Below are 22,036 nucleotides of genomic sequence, written 5' to 3'. Positions count from 1 at the left end.
TGTATGCAACTGGTTCACCTCTGATGCTCACAGGCAATGTATATTGGAAGAGATATCTGAATGTTCTTCACCCAGCATACACCCCTCCAACCAGACATGACATTTATCTACTCATTTGCTGGATGCAAAGTTCAACAGAGTTCAAGGTAAGGTCAAGCAAATCATAGAGAAAGCAGACTGTACTGCAATCATCTCTGATGGGTGGTCGAAATGTTCGTGGGCAAGGAATAATTAACTACATCATCTCCACCCTCAACCAGTATTCTACAAGAGCACAGACACAACGGACAGACACACTGGTCTACATTGCAGATGAGCTGAAGGCATTGCAGATGAGCTACATTGCATAAACTCTACATTGCAGATGAGCTGAAGGCAGTCATCAATGACCTTGGACCACAGAAGGTATTTGCACTGTTGACAGACAATGCTGCGAACATGAAGGCTGCTTGGTCTAAAGTGGAGGAGTCCTACCCTCACATCACACCCATTGGCTGTACTGCTCATGCATTGAATCTACTCCTCAAGGACATCATGGCACTGAAAACAATGGATACACTCTACAAGAAAGCCTAGGAAATGTTTAGGTATGTGAAGGGTCATCAAGTTATAGCAGCAATCTACCTCACCAAGCGAGAAGTGAGAAGAATAAGAGCACCACATTGAAGCTGTCCAGCAACACCCATTGGGGTGGTGTTGTCATCATGTTTGACAGTCTCCTGGAGGGGAGTCTCTCCAAGAAATGGCCATATCACAGTCTGCCGATATGGACAGCCCCATCAAGAGGATCCTCCTGGATGATGTATTTTGGGAGAGAGTGGTAAGCAGCCTGAAACTCCTGAAACCTATAGCAGTTGCCATTGCACGGATTGAGGGAGACAATGCCATCCTGTCTGATGTTCAGATTCTGCTTACAGATGTAAGAGAAGAAATCCGTACTGCCCTGCCCACTGTACTGTTGCTCCAAGCAGAGGAAACCGCAGTTCTGAAATACATCAAAAAGCGTGAAGACTTCTGCCTAAAGCCCATACACGCCGCACCGTACATGTTGGAGCCCAAGTATGCAGGCAAAAGCATCCTGTCTGGTGCAGAGATCCACAAGGCCTATGGTGCCTTCACTACCGTGTCCCACCACCTTGGCCTGGATGAGGGCAAGGTTCTTGGCAGTCTGGCGAAGTACACTTCCAAGCGAGGGCTTTGGGATGGAGATGCAATATGGAAGTTGTGACAACATATCTCATCAGCCACCTGGTGGAAGGGACTTTGTGGATATGAGGCTCTTTCCCCTGTTGCCTCCATCATCCTCCAAATCCCACCAACATCAGCCGCCTCAGAGCACAACTGGTCCTTGTTTGGGAACACACACACCAAAGCACGCAACAGGCTGACCAATACAAGGGTTGAAAAATTGGTGATCATCCGGGCAAATTTGAGGCTTTTTGAGCCTGACAACGAGCCATCCTCAACAAGGTTGGAAAGTGACAGTGAAGATGGGGCCTCAGAGTCTGATGTTCAAGAGGTGGACATTGAGGAGGTCCAGGGAGAAGACATGGAAGCCTGAGAGGAAGACAACCAAAGCTTTAGTTTGTAGTCTATAATTTTACAGATGTATGTTGAAAATGTTTTTGGTAGATGCGATGGATCATTGGGGATCATTCTATATTCCCTTTCTTTTGTTGTTCAGTGAAATCATCCCATGTGAAGAGTCAACTCATTTATAAAGTTAAATTCATAACTAAATTGTTTTTTAAAATTTATTTTGGAAGGATATAATAATTTGTAAGTATGTCTACTTATGATGAGGTAAAAGGTTTATGTTTCTGTCTCCATATGATATGGTAAATATATCCAATGCAAAAAACATCTACATTTAAATGATATTAATATACATTTGCATATATTTCCATTAATTCCCATATATTCCCGTTAATTCTCACAGACAGTTTCCACCTCTGAATATTCCCCAAAATGTGCAACCCTAGTCTGTAGTATACCGTAGTATTTACTATGGTATACTACATTATACTACACAATTATATAGTAAGTACTACACATGATCGAGGGATAATACAGTGTGTGGTATAGTATTCTACAGTATACTACAGTTAACTGTGGTATTATATAGTAGAATGTAGTATTTGTTCATGTGGGGAGAGAGAGAGCGAGAGAGAACAAGAGAGTGGGGAGAAAGAAAGAGCGTGATAGAGACAGGAGAGAGAGAGAGAGAGAATCAGAGAATGAGAAAGGACAGTGCCTTGTCTTCTGCTGGATGGGTAAGGCTCCTCTACTCTGCTCATCAACTCTCAGTCAAAACACATTAGGAGCCCTTTACCGTCTTTAGAGTGTAGCCCAACTAACAAATAAACATTGAATAACATTGTATAAACTGTAGCATCTGTCTCAGAGATGAATGTGTTGGCTGAGGCAAGACTGTATAGACCCAATGCTAAATATGGTACAGCTGGGAGCAGACCAGACGTTGGCCCTTGCTCGTGCAGAGTTAACAGGTTATGTATTGGCAGTTTGGGCAGAGTTGAATGGGAAGTGATATGGACCTTGTGGTGGCATTAGCATGGTATTATGATAAGTTTAGGTATTGGTATTTTGTCATTTTATTAAGATCCCCATTAGCTGTTACAAAAGCAGCAGCTACTCTTCCTGGGGTCCACACAAAACATGAAACATAATACAGAACATTAATAAACAAGAACAGCTCAAGGACAGAACTACATGCATTTTTTTAAAGGCACACGTAGCCTACATATCAATGCATACACACAAACTGTCTAGGTCAAATATGGAAGAAAGCGTTGTGTCGTGAGGTGTTGCTTTATCTGTTTTGAAACAAAGTTTCGTGTTTATTTGAGCAATATGAGATGGAACGGAGTTCTATGCAATATCGGCTCTATATGATACTGTACACTTTCTTGAATTTGTTCTGGAATTGGGGACTATGAAAAAAACCCTGGTGGCATGTCTGGTGTGGTAAGTCTGTGTGTCAGAGCTGTGTGTAAACTGACTATGCAAACAATTTGGGATTTTCAACACATTAATGTTTCTTATAAAAATAAGTGATGCAGCCAGTCTCTCCTCAACTCTTAGCCAAGAGAGACTGGAATGCATAGTATTTATATCAGCCCTCTGATTACAATGAAGAGCAAGACGTACCACTCTGTTCTGGGCCAGCTGCAGCTTAACTAGGTCTTTCCTTGCAGCTCTCAACCACACAGCTGGACAATAATCAAGAGAAGACTAGAGCCTGCAGGTCTTTCTTCATGGAGTGTGGTGTCAAAAAAGCAGAGCATCTCTTCATTACGGACAGACCTCTCCCCATCTTTACTACCATTGGTATCTATATGTTTTGACCATGACAGTTTACAATCTAAGGAAACACCAAGTAATTTAGTCTCCTCAACTTATTCAACAGCCACACCAGTCATTACCAGATTCAGCTGAAGTCTAGAACTTACGGAAGGATTTGTACCAAATGCAATGCTCTTAGTTTTAGAGCTGTTCAGGACCAGTTTATTACTGGCCACCCATTTCAAAACAACTATAACTCTTTGTTAAGGGTTTCAGTGACTTCATTAGCTGTGGTTGGCGATGTGTATATGGTTGAATCATCAGCATACACGGACACACATGCTTTGTTTAATGACAATGGCAGGTCATTGGTAAAAATAGAGTGCGTAGAGAGCTGCCCTGTGGTACACCAAACTTTACATGTTTGACATTAGAGAAGCTTCCATTAAAGATAACCCTTTGAGTTCTCTTCTTTATTGCTCTGAATCCACAATATGGCAGAGATTGAAAAGCCACAACGCAAACATTTTTTCAACAACAGGTTATAGTCAATAATACCAAAGGCTGCACTGAAATCTAAAAGTACAGCTCCCACAATCTTCTTATTATCAACCAACCATATTGTCAACCAACCACACTTTCAACCAACCATCAGTCATTTGTGTCAGTGCAGTATGTGTTGAGTGCCCTTCTCTATGAGCAAGCTTAAAGTCGGTTGTTAATTCATTTATAGAGAAATAGCATTGTATTTGGTCAAACACCATTTTTTCCAACAGTTTGCTAAGAGCTGGCTACAAGCTTATAGGTCTGCTGTTAGAGCCAGTAAAGGCCACTCTTTACCACTCTTGGGTAGCGGAATTACTTTGGCTTCCCTGCAGGCCTGAGGACAAAGACTTTCCTCTAGGCTCAGATTAAAGATATGACAGATAGGAGTGGCTATAGAGTCAGCTACCATGTTTGCAGTGACAGCGATAGTAACAGTGATCGTGATCATGACAGTCATGGCTATGTCTCTTACTTGTAGGTGCTGCAGAAGCGGTGCCCCTGACACAGGGTGATGTAGGGCTTGTGAACGGGCTGGACGAACGACTCTGTCATCGTGACTACACTGCTGTGACGGACATCTCTGCCACACACCCTCCTCCTTAAATCGCACACACACGTAGGAACACATAGGTGAGACCACACACACTGGAGAGGTATTCTTTGGGACATATGACAACTGTCTCTGTTGTTAAATCAGTCTGTCACTGTATCAGTTTAACAGCTAGCTACACACCAAGTCATGAAATTCATCATAATCATTTGACATCAAATTAACCATTTACATCATGTTGGTAGTTAAATTACTGACAGGAATCGTCATGGTTTAAATGGGAAATTACACCACTTATACCATTACCTCTGAAGCATTCACCTATAGATTGTGCTGCACCAGGGGACAGTTTAATTAAGACTGGGTTTCAACCTTACTATATGATATCTGAACCAGTCTATGTGGTCTCTTAACCAGTCTGGAAACTAAACAGTCCATCAAGCATTTTAACTCTCAATTGAGGACATGACCTTGAGGTCTCTATTAGTCAGTGGAGGTTAGCTGACATGTGATTGATGCTGATTGGCCGATGTAATCGCCACTGAAGGTGTCAGAGTTGAGAGTCACCTCTAACCTTTCATCGCCCTTTGACCTCTCGCGAGGGCTCTATTTTGTTTTGGTCTCTATAAAAATCAACTGAGACCTCAAAAATAGAACCTGCATCTCCTCAGAGTTGACCTAAGTCTAATAATCTAAGAACTGTTATCTGGCCAACCAGTACACATTTACTCAGGGTGAGAATGCCAAGAGAAGCAAATAACCTTTTAAAATAAATAGCTCCCAATTAAGTAAGTGGCTAGTCTGTAACTGAAGCTAGCCACCCATGTAGCCGAGCCGTCCCAAGGACCAAGGCTGACCGACCAATGAGTGACAGCCAATAACAAGCACAAGAAGTGGAATGAGGGAGCAGTTACCCGTGATGACCGTGGAACTGTGGAGTGGCCGCGACATGGAGGAGGAAGAGAGAGGAAGAGAGGAGGAGTGTTTGGTACATGTCTCCCCTTTTTTCCCACGTTCCCTCACTCTTTTCCTCACTCTCTCGCTCTCTCTCTCTCAGTCTGATGGGAGAAGAAGGGAGGATGAGGGGGAGGAGGAGGGGAGAATGGCTGTGTTAGGGCTTCCTCTCTCTCTGATGTTACGGCTCCTTGTGTTGATCTACAGGAGGATGATGCCAGCTACCTGTAGCGACACAGAGAGAGAGACAAACACAGAGGTTAGGTGTTAGAAAGAGAAGAGTAACTGCTCACTTTTTTTCATGCATTTCCACTTCATGTTTCCACTCCACTTGTGATGCACAGAAGACTAGTTTCAACCCCAGTTGGTCATAGTAACATTTTGCACATTTGAAAGAAACCATGTTAGAAATACGTTCAGAGACACGACCAGCTTACTTCTCCACTCTCATATCTCATGTGGAAGACTTCCGTGTTACCCCCACAGACATACGCAAACACACACTTACGGAAAAACCACATGATTTCACATGTGGGAAAATCACAATATTTCATGTGAAATGAGCACGATTTCACGTGATCACGTTTTCACGTGTAGTTCCACGTTTTCACGTGTAGTTCCACGCTACCACGTTTCTTCACACGTCACGTTATCACTTTAACTTCACATAAGATCGCGTGATCACATGAAAGCGTGTTTTTGGAACACTCATTCATATTCAAATTCATGGCAATCCATCTCCTAAAAACACTCCTAAAATCAGTTCCCACACCATTCCAAGCAAACATACTGTGCCTCTATGGCAGCATATGGGCCACTTGAGATAGACTCACTCTGACCAATGAAAGCTGTCATGCTGTTTAGCTGTGTCGTGTCAGCGAGAACACTAAAGCCACCCTCCTCCTCCTCCCCTCTCACTCCTCCAAAATCTCAAGAGCTTTACCCCGAGCTACCCTGAGTTAGAAAGCATTAGAGACCATTAGATGAAGTGCTGCAGTCAAACATCCGGATAGAGGACATTAAACAGTCTCAAAGTCCAGATTTCAAACCTCCTACACAGCTTAGTCATAAACAATTAGCTTTAAAGGGCAGGTAGGGTTGAGCACGTTGAGAAGTTACAGACTTACTGCAAATAAAGTTCTGGAGTGACAGAACGTGGACAATGTAAAACTTTGCGTTAAAACAGCTGATACACATACTGTTGTAATACTGTGCAAAGTTGAAATCTGCAGTGAAGGGTATGGCTCTGTTACTACATTATAACGTTGTAATGGAATGGGGTTGTACAAGCACACACACAAACACACACGCACGCACACGCAGAGAAAGAAAGAGCGAGAGAAAGAGGTAAAGTCAGAGACTCAGAAGAACAGTAAGACTCTCTCCACTGTACTATAAAAATTGTGGCAGTGATTAACATAGCAGCACTGAAATTCATTTCACTTGACTTCAAATGACTCGTTCAACATTCACTACACTCACAACAGGTCATATTTTCACTATATTCATAGCATGTAGCTATGCATGTTCTCTTCTGTTTGTTACGTGACTCTCGTCTCCCTACCGCAGCTATTTGTATGAACGACAGAGCCCCTCATCTTGAAAAGCTTAACGTAATCAACCCAGTTATTGACGTATAACGACCCCCCCCCCCGAGCTTTGTTTAAAATAGATTTGAGTGTACTTCCTTGGTGGTTTGTTTTTAAACATGGCGGTCGTAAAAGTGAAGGAGTTCAGACGATAGGTATGGGGTACAGTAACCAGATTTAGCACTTTGGTTACTATACCTCTTCCACTCAGAATACAGTTCACGACTAACTGTAAAGATGCTATGAGCCATGTTTGTGCTTTATGCACTGCGTCTGAGCTAGGTTGTTTGTCAGATGCTCAAGGCGGTAGGTTGTGAGTGTATGTGTGTGTGTGTGTGTGCGAGTGCGTCTTTGTCTGTGTATGTGTATAAACATTGACCTTTCTCTCTGCTGGGTTAATGTTAACGTTCCCTGCTAACCCCCATTATGTAGACTGGCGCTGGACCCCTACGGTCGCAGAATGATGAGGACCGTTAATTAGAGGACAGTTTATCAGTCACGCCACACCACAGCCAGGGCCACAGGGAGAGAGGTGGCATCATGGATAGTGGCATCATGGGTGCCATGGGTGCATTAACCCCCCCATTACTCAGTACATTTTTATAGCTCTGTTATATTGTCTATTGACCCACACCCTCACCAAGGCAACATGCACACACATACAAACATAAGCACGAACCAACGCACACACACACAAACACATACATCCTGTGTGAGGCAGTGCTGAACTCACACTGAGTCGTCTCTCAGAACATAAAGTGAAGATAGATCTCCCTCCAGCTCTGGCCCATACTCTCTTCCTTGCTCCCTTACTCCGTTAGATGTATGGAGAGCAAAAGCAGGAGTTTGGTTAACCTTCAGAAGAGAAGGGGGTACTCTGACTCTGAAAGTTGATTTAGCCTCTAAGAGAGTAGTACGATGGCACTACAGTTAACCTGGAGTTGATCCTATAGGCAGGGGCCTTGGGTTTTCTAGCCTATAGCATTATACTAATGTTACCCTGAAGGGTTGCTCTTAGCCTTGGGCTTGGGCTAGCAGCTAGCCTGACAGGTAACAATGAGGTAGCCTGCGTCCCAAATATTCTCTATACAGTGCACCGTGCACCACTTTTTACTACAAACCTATGAGCCATGGGCAAAAGTAGTGCACTATATAGGAAACAGGGAGCCATTTGGGATGTAGAGTAAGGCTGGAAGTGCCCGCTAAGCCCTGGCTGACAGTGTGCATGTCTCTCTGATCCTCTACAGGCTCCACGCCCAGAGAGCCGACAGGCAAACCTTACTCAGCCTGTGTTCATTCACAAATCGTCACAGCTATGGCAGAGTATCAAATCAAATCAGTCACATACCCATGATTAGCAGATGTTGTTGCGGTTGTAGCGAAATGCTTGTGTTTGTAGCTCCAACAGTGCAGTACTGTCTAACAATTCACAACAAAACACACAATAAACACAACCCTAAAAGTAAAAGAATGGAATTAAGAAATACATAAATTAGGATGAGCAATGTCGGACACGGTGACTGTTGTCTCAGGGCTTAGCGGCACTTCCAGCCTTACACTGCATCCCAAATGGCTCCCTGTTTCCTATATAGTGCACTACTTTTGCTCAATGTCGGAGACATTGCTCATCCTAATATTTATGTATTCTGTAATTCCATTCTTTTACTTTTAGGGTTGTGTTTATTGTGTGTTTTGTTGTGAATTGTTAGATGCAGTATAATAGAGTACAGTATATACATATGAGATGAGTAAAGCAAAGATATGTAAACATTATTAAAGTGACTAGTGTCCCATTATTAAAGTGCCCATTGATTTAAAGTTTACAGTTGAAGTCAGAAGTTTATATACACCTCAGCCAAATACATTTAAACTCAGTTTTTCACAATTCCAGATATTTAATCGTAGTAAAAATACCCTGTCTTAGATCACTTAGGATCACCACTTTATTTTAAGAATGTGAAATGTCAGAATAATAGTAGAGAGAATTATTTATTTCAGCTTTTATTTCTTTCATCACATTCACAGTGGGTCAGACGTTTACATACACTCAATTAGTATTTGGTAGCATTGCCTTTAAATGGTTTAACTTGGGTCAAACGTTTCGGGTAGCCTTCCACAAGCTTCCCACAATAAGTTGCGTGAATTTTGGCCCATTCCTCCTGACAGAGCTGGTGTAACAGAGTCAGGTTCCTAGGCCTCCTTGCTCGCACACGCTTTTTCAGTTCTGCCCACAAATGTTCTATAGGACTGAGGTCAGGGATTTGTGATGGCCACTCCAATACCTTGACTTTGTTGTCCTTAAGCCATTTTACCACAACTTTGGAAGTATGCTTGGGGTCATTGTCCATTTGGAAGACCCATCTGCGACCAAGCTTTAACTTCCTGACTGATGTTTTGAGATGTTGCTTCAATATATCCATATCATTTTCCATCCTCATGATGCCATCTATTTTGTGAAGCGCACCAGTCCCTCCTGCAGCAAAGCAACATGATGCTGCCACCCCCGTGCTTCACGGTTGGGATGGTGTTCGTCGGCTTGCAAGCCTCCCCCTTTTTCCTCCAAACATAACGATGGTCATTATGGCCAAACGGTTCTATTTTTATTTCATCAGACCAGAGGACATTTCTCCAAAAAGTAGAATCTTTGTCCCCATGTGCATTTGCAAACCGTAATCTGGCTTTTTATGGTGGTTTTGGAGCAGTGGCTTCTTCCTTGCTGAGCGGCCTTGTTGATATAGGACGATATAGGATTCTTTTTACTGTCGATATATGTCGATATAGGACTCGTTTTACTGTGGATATAGATACTTTTGTACGTGTTTCCTCCAGCATCTTCACAAGGTCCTTTGCTGTTGTTCTGGGATTGAATTGCACTTTTCGCACCAAAGTACGTTCATCTCTAGGAGACAGAACGCCTCTCCTTCCTGAGCGGTATGACAGCTGCGTGGTCCCATTGTCACACCCTGGTCAAAGTATTTTATGTTTATCTTTATTTATTTGGTCAGGCCAGGGTGTGGCATGGGTTTTTGTATGTGGTGTGTATGTATGGGGATTGTAGCTAGTGGGGTGTTCTAGCTAAGTCTATGGCTGTCTGAAGTGGTTCTCAATCAGAGGCAGGTGTTTATCGTTGTCTCTGATTGGGAACCATATTTAGGCAGCCATATTCTTTGAGTTTGTCGTGGGTGATTGTCCTTAGTGTCCTGATGTCATTGTTCTGTGTTAGGTTACACAAGTATAGGCTGTTTCGGTTTTCGTTAAGTTTATTGTTTTGATAGTGTTTGTGTTTAGTGTGTTACTTCATTAAACATGGATTGCAATAGACACGCCGCATTTTGGTCCGACTCTCCTTCTCATCAAGAAAACCGTTACAGAATCACCCACCACAAAGTGACCAAGCAGCGTGTCAACAGGCAGGAACAGCCCAAAGTGGAGTACAGTATGGACTATACTTCTTGGGAGGAGATAGACAGGTGGGCGGTCGACCCAGGGAGAGTGCCGGAGCCCGCCTGGGATTCGATGGAGCAGTGCGCGGAAGGATATAGGAGAATGGAGTTTGCGAAGCAAGCAAGGCGGCGCGGACGGAGGCCCCATAGTCAGCCCCAAAAATTTCTTGGGGGGGGGCTCAGGGAGAGTGTGGCAGAGTCAGGAGCCAGACCTGAGCCAACTCTCCCTGTTTATCGTGAGGAGCCAATGAGGAGACCAGAACCAGAGCCGGTGTTGGAGGTGAGCGAAACAGAGACTGTGAAGGAGTTAATGGGGAAATTGGAGGAGAGAGAAATGAGGGAGTTGCTGTGTTGGTGTTTTAAACATGGAATTCGCCCGACGGAGCGTGTCGGGGATTTGATGGCACCTGGGTCAGCGCTCCATACTCGTCCTGAGGTGCGTGTTAGTCGGCTGGTGAAGATGGTGCCAGTCTCACGTACCAGGCCTCCTGTGCACCTCCCTAGCCTTGCACGTCCTGTGCCAGCACCGCTCTCAAGATCTCCAGTACGCCTTCACGGTCTAACCCATCCTGTGCCACCTCCACACCCCAGCCCTCCGGTAGCAGCTCCCCGCACCAGGCTTCCTGTGCGTGTCCTCGGCCCAGTACCACCAGTGCCAGCACCACGCATCAGGCCTACAGTGCGCCTCGCCTGTCCAGCGCTGTCGGAGCCCTCCTCCTCTCCAGCGCTGTCGGAGTCTCCCGCCTGTTTAGCGCTGTTAGAGCCTTCCTTCTCTACAGCGCTGCCGGAGTCTCCCGCCTGTTCAGAACTGCCAGTCTGCAAGGAGCTGCCAGTCTGCAAGGAGCTGCCAGTCTGCATAGAGCTGCCAGTCTGCAAGGAGCTGCCAGTCTGCAAGGAGCCGCCAGAGCTGCCTGTCTGCAGGATGCCGCCAAAGCTGCCAGTCTGCAAGGAGCCGCCAGAGCTGCCAGTCTGCAAGGAGCCGCCAGAGCTGCCAGTTAGCATGGAGCAGCCAGGGCCGCCAGTCAGCATGGAGCAGCCAGGGCCGCCAGTCAGCATGGAGCAGCCAGGGCCGCCAGTCAGTATGGAGCAGCCAGGGCCGCCAGTCAGCATGGAGCAGCCAGGGCCGCCAGTCAGCATGGAGCAGCCAGGGCCGCCAGTCAGCATGGAGCAGCCAGTCAGCATGGAGCAGCCAGAGCAGCCAGTCAGCATGGAGCAGCCAGAGCTGCCAGTCAGCATGGAGCAGCCAGTCAGCATGGAGCAGCCAGAGCTGCCAGTCAGCATGGAGCAGCCAGTCAGCATGGAGCAGCCAGAGCTGCCAGTCATCATGGAGCTGCCAGTCAGCATGGAGCAGCCAGTCAGCATGGAGCAGCCAGAGCTGCCAGTCAGCATGGAGCAGCCAGTCAGCATGGAGCAGCCAGAGCTGCCAGTCAGCATGGAGCAGCCAGTCAGCATGGAGCTGCCAGTCGACCAGACTCTTCCAGATCTGCCAGTCAACCAGACTCTTCCAGATCTGCCAGTCGACCAGACTCTTCCAGATCTGCCAGTCGACCAGACTCTTCCAGATCTGCCAGTCGACCAGACTCTTCCAGATCTGCCAGTCGACCAGACTCTTCCAGATCTGCCAGTCGACCAGACTCTTCCAGATCTGCCAGTCAGCCAGGTTCTGGTAGATTCATCAACCTGCCTGAGCTTCCTCTCACTCCTGAGCTTCCTCTCACTCCTGAGCTTCCTCTCACTCCTGAGCTTCCCCTCAGTTCCGAGCTGCCTCAGTCCCGAGCTGCCCCTCAGTCCCGATCTGCTCCTCAGTCCAGTGGGGTTCTGGGTGAGGACTACTAGGCCATGGTCGGCGGCGAGGGTGGACTATCCAGGGACGCGAGGAGAAGGGACTAAGACATTGATTGAGTGGGGTCCACGTCCCGCGCCGGAGCCGCCACCATGGACAGACGCCCACCCGGACCCTCCCTATTGTTTTGAGGTGCGTTCGGGAGTCCGCACCTTAGGGGGGGGGGTTCTGTCACACCCTGGTCAAAGTATTTTATGTTTATCTTTATTTATTTGGTCAGGCCAGGGTGTGGCATGGGTTTTTGTATGTGGTGTGTATGTATGGGGATTGTAGCTAGTGGGGTGTTCTAGCTAAGTCTATGGCTGTCTGAAGTGGTTCTCAATCAGAGGCAGGTGTTTATCGTTGTCTCTGATTGGGAACCATATTTAGGCAGCCATATTCTTTGAGTTTGTCGTGGGTGATTGTCCTTAGTGTCCTGATGTCATTGTTCTGTGTTAGGTTACACAAGTATAGGCTGTTTCGGTTTTCGTTAAGTTTATTGTTTTGATAGTGTTTGTGTTTAGTGTGTTACTTCATTAAACATGGATTGCAATAGACACGCCGCATTTTGGTCCGACTCTCCTTCTCATCAAGAAAACCGTTACACCCATGGTATTTATACTTGCGTACTATTGTTTGTACAGATGAACATGGTACCTTCAGGCATTTGGAAATTGCTCACAAGGATGAACCAGACTTGTGGAGGTCTACAATTATTTTCCTGAGGTCTTGGCTGATTTCTTTTGATTTTCTCATGATGTCAAGCAAAGAGGCACTGAGTTTGAAGGTAGGCCTTGAAATACATCCACAGGTACACCTCCAATTGACTGAAATGATGTCAATTAGCCTATCAGAAGCTTCTAAAGCCATGACATAATTTACTATAATTTTCCTAGCTGTTTCTAGGCACAGTCAACTTAGTGTATGTAATCTTCTGACCCACTGGAATTGTGATACAGTGAATTCTAATTGAAATAATCTGTCTGTAAACAATTGTTGGAAAAATGTATTGTGTCATGCACAAAGTAGTCATCTAAACCGACTTGCCAAAACTATGGTTTGTTAATAAGAAATTTGTGGAGTGGTTGAAAAATGAGTTTCAATGACTCCAACCTAAGTGTAAGTAAACTTCCGACTTCAACTGTATGTATATAGGGCAGCAGACTTTACGGTGCAGGGTTACGTAACCGGGTGGAAGCCTCCTAGTGATGGCTATTTAACAGTCTGATGGCCTTGAGATAGAAGCTGTCAGTCTCTCGGCCCCAGCTTTGATGCACCTGTACTGACCTTGCCTTCTAGATGATAGTGGGGTGAACATGCAGTGGCTCGGGTGGTTGTTGTCCTTGATGATCATTTTGGCTTTCCTGTGACATTGGGTGCTGTAGATGTCCTGGAGGGCAGGTAGTTTTCCCCTGGTGACGCGTGGGCAGACCCCCCACCCTCTGGAGAGCCCTGCGGTTGCGGGCGGTGCCAGGCAGTGATACAGATCTACATGATGCTGTCAGTTGTGCTTCTGTAAAGGTTTGTGAGGGTTTTAGGTGCCAAGCCAAATTTCTTCAGCCTCCTGAAGTTGAAGAGGCGCTGTAGCGCCTTCTTCACCACACTGTCCTGTCCGTGTGGGTGAACTACTTCAGATCGTTAGTGATGTGTACGCTGAGGAACTTGAAACTTTCCACCTGCTCCACTGTGGTCCTGTCGTTATGGATAGGGGCGATCAGCTCCTTTGTTTTGTCGACATTGAGTGAGCGGTTATTTTCCTAGCACCACACCCCTTCACCTTCCCCCTGTCTTGTCATTGTTGGCAATCAGGCCTACTACTGTTGTGTCGTCTGCAAACTTGATGATTGAGTTGGAGGCGTGCGTGGTCACGCAGTCATGGGTGAACATGGAGTACAGGAGGGGGCTGTGCACGCAGCGTTGTGGGGCCCCTGTGTTGAGGATCAGCGAAGTGGATGTGTTGTTTCCTACCTTCACCACCTGGGGGCGGCACGTCAGGAAGTACAGGACACAGTTGCATAGGGCGGGGTTCAGACCCAGGGCCCCGAGTTTAATGATAGGCTTGGAGGGTACTATGGTGTTGAAGGCTGAGCTATAGTAAATGAACTGCATTCTTACATAGGTATTTCTCTTGTCCAAATGGGATAGGAAAGTGTGCAGTGCAATGGCGATTGCATCGTCTATGGATCTAGTGGGGCGGTAAGCAAATTGAAGTGGGTCTAGCTTGTCAGGTAAGGTAGAGGTGATATGTTCCTTAACTAGCCTCTCAGAGCACTTCATGATGACAGAAGTCAGTGATACGGGGTGATAGTAATTTCATTCAGTTACCTTTGCTTTCTTGGGTACAGGAACAATGGTGAACATCTTGAAGCAAGTGGGGACAGCAGACTGGGACAGGGAGAGATTGAATATGTCCGTAAACACTCCGGCCAGCTGGTCCGAAGCATGCTCTGAGGACGCGGCTAGGGATGCCGTGGGTTAACACGCTTAAATATCTTACTCACGTCGGCCACGGAGCAGGAGAGCCCACAGTCCTTGTCCGCGATGTGGCAGGTATTCACTTTGTAGTCCGTGATTGCCTGTAGACACTGCAACATACGTCCCGTGTCTGAGCCGTTGAATTGCGACTCCACTCTGTCTCTATACTGACGGTTTGCCCGGTTGATTGCCTTACGGAGGGAATAACTACACTGTTTGTATTCTGCCATATTCCCGGTCACCTTGACATGTTTAAATGCGGTGGTTCACGCTTTCAGTTTTGCGCGAATGCTGCCATTTATCCACAGTTTTTGATTATGGCAGGTTTTAAAAGTCACAGTGGGTACAACATCTCCTATACACTTCCTGATGAACTCAGTCACCGTATCCGTGTATTCGTTGATGCTCAGAGGCTACCCAGATCATATCCCAGTCCGCATGATCAAAACCATCTTCAAGCATGGACTCCAATTGGTCAGACCAGCGTTGAATAGTCCTTAGCACGAGTACTTCCTGTTTGAGTTTCTGCCTATAGGAAGGGAGGAGAAAAATTGAGTCGTGATCAGATTTGCCAAAGAGAGGGCTGGGGAGGGCCTTGTACGCATTTCGAAAAGCTGAGTAGCAGTGGTCTGTTTTCTCAGAGCGAGGGCTACAGCCAATGTGTTGGTAGAACTTCGGTAGCATTTTCCTCAAATTTGCTTTGTTAAAATCCCCAGCTACAATATATGTGTTTTCCAGTTTGCATAAAGTCCAGTGATGTTCTTTGAGGGCAAGTTGTGGTATCGGCTTGAGGGGGAATATACACGGCTGTGACTATAACCGAAGATAATTATCTTGGGAGGTAATACGGTTGGAATTTGATTGTGAGGTATTCTAGGTCGGGAGAACAAAAGGACTTGAGTTTCTGTTTGTTATCACAATCACACCATGAGTAGTTAACCATGAAACATACACCTCCGCCTTTCTTCTTCCCTGAGAGTTAATTATTCCTGTCCAGCTAGCTGGATGGTCAAAGCCAATATATCCCGAGAGAGCCATGTATCCGTGAAACAGAGTATGTTACAATCCCTGTATAGTCAATAACTCCAGTCTGCTCTGCAGGGGGGCACTTTGGGAGACAGGGGCTTGCGTGTGTGCGTGTGTGTGTGTGTGTGTGTGTGTGTGTGTCTTATCTTTAGAGTAGATCAATGAAATTCTGAAGTATCAAAGAAGACCTTAGGGTGTGCAGCTATCACAGCTTTGCCTTGTTGCTGGCAGGCCGTAACGCTGATGATTAGATTGTAGGTCATGTAAGGCTTTGAGAATGGTTACTGCTTCCAATAGTCTGAGTCACACTCCCTAAAGGGAATACAGTACAGGACATATACAGTAACAACCTCTTTGGGCGAGATACAGTACCAGTCAAAAGTTTGGATACACCTACTCATTCAAGGGTTTTTCATTATTTTTACTATTTTCTACATTGAAGAATAATAGTGAAGACATCAAAACTATAACATAACACATATGGAATAATGTAGTAACCAAAAAAGTGTTAACCAAATCAAAATATATTTTATATTTGAGATTATTCAAAGTAGCCACCCTTTGCCTTGATGACAGCTTGCACACTCTTGGCATTCTCTCAACCAGCTTCATTAGGTAGTCACCTGGAATGCATTTCAATTAACAGGTGTGCCTTGTTAAAAGGTAATTTGTGAAATTTCTTTCCTTCTTAATGCGTTTGAGCCAATCAGTTGTCTTGTGACAAGGTAGGGTTGGTATGAGAAGATAGTTAAGTTGTGGAAGAGAGAATGCCAAGAGTGTACAAAGCTGTCATCAAGGCAAAGGGTGGCTATTTTTAATAATCTCAAATATCAAATATATTTTTTGATTTGTTTAACACTTCTTTGGTTACTACATGATTCCATATGTGTTATTTCATAGTTTTGATGTCTTCACTATTATTCTACAATGTAGAACATTTAAAAAAATAAAGACAAATGAGTAGGTGTGAGTAGGTGTGTCCAAAGTTGACTGGTACTGTACATCTGCGTATATGTTTGCTGACTTTAAATTGGTAGAATGGATGTCACACTGGTTGAAGAAATAGTTGTTTGCTTGGAAGCCAAAGAGTGATTTTGGGGATTCATTAATTGAATCCACAACTCTGGCACTTCCATACAATATTTTTGACAAACATAATCTCCTCTAGAAATATACTGAGCCAAGCAGCTAATGCCTGGGTTCACTCTACCTGTACAACAGACTCAACATGACACTCCACTCCACAGGTGATAAAGAACTAAATGGGAAAGTCATCCAGGCAATGAATACCAATTAAAAAACACTTTCCCTTCCCCCATATATAGCCCAATATCTCAGTGCCCCCTTCCACCTCTCTCGTCCTGGTTGTGTCCCAGCCCCAGGTGACCACACCCAGCTAGAGAGGGTGCAATGAGGTCTATGCTGACAGACAGACAGATGATGATAGTGTTTGAGAGTGGAGTGTAGAGGAGACCTGGAGGCTGTGTCTGTCTGTCTATCTGTCTAAGTGTGTGTCTGAAAAGGGGCGAGGCTCTATGGAGCCCTGTGTAGAGGGGAGGATATCTCTCTAATGGCTACAGACCAGACAGTAGGATCAGCTTACACAATGTGCCTGTCAGGGGGTTACCAAGGCTGGGCCAAAGGAGGGGCTATGGAGGTGGGGTGGGTGGGAAGACAGACTATCACCACTGTGTCTGAGGGTCTCTCCTCGAGGGGAGAGAGGGGATGGTAGTGGAACGGTGGGGAGGACAAGGGCAGCACAAACATTTACTGCCGTTTCCAGGTACAGTGAAAAAAAGTGAGTGAGTTGTAGGGTGAAGAGCACACACCTCTACCTTCCTGAATGGATTATTTAAGAGGTTGATGTCACTAACCCTGGGGATGTGTGTGTGAGTGCATGAGGTGGGGATTTGAAACTGGCAGAATCCTACAGCAATTCAAAGCCCTTGACTCTGACTGATAACTTCTGTGTATCTCCCTGCCCTGAATGGAGCCCTAAAATACACATGTAGGTTGAATCTCAGTTCACACAAAGCACCATCTAACCAAAATTCTCCCTAGCCGAGAACACACTACTCTGAGTTAAATCAGACATGGCCAAGCAAAACAAAACTGAACAGCTACACCTGGACTGATGAATGGGATAATCAAGTGCCCTGAGCTCAGTTAAATATTGATCTAGCTGAGAAATAAAAATAGTGTTATTGCTGCAAATGAGATTGGTAGTCAAATTCAAGACCAGCTATGCCAACACAGTAAATGGATAGAGCATGCGCCCTCATTGCCCTGGTCTAGTCAAGGCATCATGGTAATAAAGCAGTTGGCACAAGTGACACATTTCGTACAGTGGCCAAAAGACGGCAGTGTTTTACAATACTTTAATCATTAGATCACACACCGCAAACTTGCCTCAGCCAGAGATGCTCTTGCGCTCTTTCTTTCTTTCTTTCTCACTCTGGCATACATGCACGCACGCACTTACACGTGGGCACAGACGCACACACAGAGCGAGAGAGAGAATGACATCCTATCCTCCTCTCAATACAACAATACGCTAAAGTTATCGATATTGATTAATAGTCACAGTGCAACTCAATTATTGCCCCGGAAAATCTGTAGCAGGCTGGCTATGTCCATATCAAAACGAAACGGAGGTGAGTGCATGCATACTGGTTTTGAATGTGCGTAATGGACTGAAAAGAAATAAAAACGTGCAACTCACAAGCAAGTTCTCTGAATACTTATTCCACTGGGCTTTTTTTGTAAAATGTTGTCAAATCCAATCACAAAACTCACAACTGTTCCATGTGCAGCCAAGTAGCCACACACTGTTCTCTTTACCAAAATGTGATATTCCCAGCAAAACAGAAAACCCTTTCTGTATAAGACGAAATCCTCAACAGAAAGTTATATTCCACTCGCTTGAGTAGTAAGCAACCCATATGACTCGTCCTGTGTTTATAGCCAAGTAGTAATATCTCACTCATGTGAGCTCACATGCAGGTTAGGTCTCTATGAGTAAGTAGCCTAACGTCAAAGCGCGCATTTGGGGGTAGGTAGCCTATCCAAAACAGCACCTCCTCTAGCTCGAGTCAGCAGGGTGTCAGGGGGAGGGGGCCAAACGGGCATTATCATCATTTTCACCCATTTCACAGTATTATTCCAGCCTCATAGCGTGGAAATATATATAAAACTGATGAAAATCACGTTTCTGACTACAACAGGCATTTAACAAAAGCATGTATATATTTTTGCAATCAGCTGATAATCAATAATGTGACAAATAGAATTGTTATGCATGCAAAGAAAGTAGCCTAGTCTAATATGGTTAATGTGAATGGATAGTTTAGAATTCTATCATAGTTGGCTGTGGCTTGATCTGAATGGATTCCATTGCTATGGGAGTCAGGGCCGGTTCCAGTCATAAGCGGTTTTAGGCATAAAACTCAGTTGGGGGCTCAATTTACTGGTGAGAGTAAGAATAGTAGAATACACCAGGTGCAATTTGGAAATTTGGTTGTGCACCAGCAGTTTTTCACTTGTTATGTCAGTAACTGACCGTCACTCAATTAGCCATGCCAGTTAAACATTTCTAGATGGGTAGTTCAAGTGAAATTTCCCACTGGGAACTAGGAGCTTCCTATAATTTATAGCATGTGAATGCAGCATTATTCTAGCTAGCCAGCTATCTAAAATTGTAGTAATAATGGCTGAATACCAAGGGCCCTGACTTCCAGGGGGCCCACATTGATTGTATTTGTCATTCTCACTCAGACATCATATCAACATGACATAAGTCATTACAAAATGTGTAGAATGGCAGGAAATTAGCTTAGAAACTGCATCACGTTATCTCCACCCGATGGGAAAATGTGTAGAATTGCAAGAAATTAGCTGTTAAACTGCTAAAATGTTCTCTGCCCCATGGCAAAATGAGTAGAATTGCATGAAAGTTGAAGTGAAAGAGAGCATTGTAAAATTGCAAAGTTCTCTTCACCCCATGGCAAGATTTGTCGAATTGCAGAAAAATTGCGATAAAGCTGCAATATGTTACTTTCTGGCGACCCTACCAAATTCACATAGAAATGTGAGTTATAGATCTGTCATTCTCATTGAAAGCAAGTCTAAGAAGCAGTAAATATGTTTTATGTGCACTATTTATACGTTTCCATTTCTTAAGTTTCGTTTTTGCATCTTTTACTTTCAATTTTTTACACCAGCTTCAAACAGCTGAAAATACAATATTTTTGGTTGTTGAAAATATATTTCACAGCAGTTTAGATGGTACAATGATTCTCTACACTATACATTGCTTGTTTAGACACATAAACGGGAATTAGGCAAACTATTAGAATTTCTGCATATTGCACCTTTAAAACTGTAACATTTTCTTTCCACCCCATGGCAAAATGTGTAGAATTGCAGAAATTGTTTTCCTCCACCATCATGAGGGGGGCCACTGAAATGTTTTGTAGTGAGGTGTGGGGGCACCCCAACCAACTCTCGCTTAGGGCCCCCAAAGGGCTAGAGCCGGCCCTGATGGGAGATATGTGGCATCTTTGAACCAGGGTAAGGTTAGGTTAGGTTAGGTTAGGTTAGGTTAGGGTAGGTTATGTATATCTAATATCAGGCTACATCCAAATAGGCCTGAATGTCATTTTACTGCTGGCACTAAGGATGACTCAATTACACCCTTCAAATCACACTCAAACAAGTTAAAATATGTATATATTTTTTCTTCAAAAGTGAATGAAATTATCATAAATTCAGCTTTTTTTTAGATCAACGAAAAAAATTAACTTTCCTTACCCCCTCAGTATGAGGTCATGTGGTTGTGCGTCTCTGCGCGCGCGATGAATGGAGGCTGCCATAGGAACCAACCTCGACCACTTGGCAGGCAGTTTAGAATAATCTTCCATCGTTACACAATTTATTTTAAACTCGTACCCACGGTTTTTTATTAGAACAAAACTTCGGCTAATTTCTAGATGCTCCCCGTGAACCGACTGACGAAAAATGGAATGCCTTTGGGCGTTTTTCAGTTGCTTTTTATGCAGAGCTTCCTGTGGAACGCAGGAATTGGATGGACAATCCCAAACCGGAATTCCTGTGAGTGTTTCGCGCTGATAAAACCCTTCTACTGCACAAACACTCTCCATCCTGCTCAAACCGCTATGTGAATCACCTTTTCAAGCATTCTCTGCCTACGGACAGTTTGAAGGGACAAGAAAAAGCGTCCAATGAAGTGATTTGAATTTACAGCTTAAACTTTTGTTTAATAATTAATAAATCATTGCACATATATTAATTACATCGTTTCAATTACTGAATTTCAGTTTACTTCCTGAATTGACTCCCTTCAATTCGAATTGACCCCAACCCTGGACTGTAGCCATCAGATTTTAACCCACAGAATGTTTTATTACATTACAACAGAGGCTAATTCAGCATAGCAACATTATTACTGAAAATACAGATAATTCGTGTTCAGAGTTCCAGAGAACACGGAATGACAACCAATGAATAGTCCCAATGCAACCATAATCCATCACAATGAGTTTATCGTTGAAATGTACATTTTAGGCCCTCTTATGAGACCTTTTGCTCCAAGTCGAGTCAAAGCAAAAGCATTGAGGGTGTCATTTTAGGATTTTTTTTATTGTGCTTTTGTTTGGAGTTGGATCGGTCTTTATAAGTTATGATTGTAGTCGTTCTCAACACCTCCAAAACATACTGTACAGTCACTCCAAAAGCCTCCGGAACATATAGTCACATCAGCACAGCGATACATAAAATAGAGGACAGTATAACACAGAAATATGGAAACAACGACACATTGATCCCGGGTAAGAGCTGAGTGCTGTATTCACTGACATTCTTATTAGGTGTCAGGAGCACATGAGGACTCTCCATTGCTGCTTTCTATTTTGTATTGGCTTAAACGTGTCATAACGTAGTCTATGAATCATATTTTAGATTTCGTGGTGAATTTGCTGATTTTCATCATGTTTGACTTTGACTCCAACTGGGTGGATGAGGACGTGTGAGAGAGTTATGGGATCTGAGAGGTGTTTTTCAGATAAATGTGTGCCTGAGAGGGAGAGGAAACACGGTATTTAATGTTCATTTGATGTGGTCCAGAACTTTTTGGAGGTAAATGGGAAGTGTGTGTCAGTAGCATGTTAAAGATAGAGCACTCTCATCTATTTCCTTTGAAGCTGAGGTTATGATTAGTCAGTTTGACATCCAGTCTTCATTTGTCATGCTAAGTGTACAAAATGACAGACGCACGCACACACGCTGCACATAAATACTCTAAACAATTACT

At 44.4% G+C, this 22,036-nt stretch overlaps 1 protein-coding gene across 2 annotated transcripts in view; it reads right to left on the bottom strand.

Moving 5' to 3' along the window:
- The window catches only part of LOC110509309 (epidermal growth factor-like protein 7), a 32,382-nt gene extending 11,584 nt beyond the window's left edge, over positions 1–20,798 (bottom strand). Inside the window, exons 1-3 of one of the 2 annotated variants that reach the window (XM_036968102.1) lie at positions 20,518–20,790; positions 5,314–5,578; positions 4,322–4,447 (exon numbers count right to left, since the gene is read on the bottom strand). In XM_036968102.1, coding sequence (XP_036823997.1) covers positions 4,322–4,447; positions 5,314–5,393 — 206 coding nt within the window. In that variant the 5' untranslated portion in view covers positions 5,394–5,578; positions 20,518–20,790. Of the gene's footprint in view, positions 1–4,321; positions 4,448–5,313; positions 5,579–20,517 lie in introns of both variants that reach the window. The other variant, XM_036968103.1, reaches the window with a different exon arrangement.
- Between the last annotated feature and the right edge of the window lie 1,238 nt (positions 20,799–22,036).

The sequence above is a fragment of the Oncorhynchus mykiss genome, chromosome Y (genome assembly GCF_013265735.2).
Source record: "Oncorhynchus mykiss isolate Arlee chromosome Y, USDA_OmykA_1.1, whole genome shotgun sequence".
NCBI lineage: Eukaryota > Metazoa > Chordata > Actinopteri > Salmoniformes > Salmonidae > Oncorhynchus > Oncorhynchus mykiss.
Note: the sequence above shows the minus strand (reverse complement) of the source record. Positions and strands in the feature narration are given on the sequence as shown.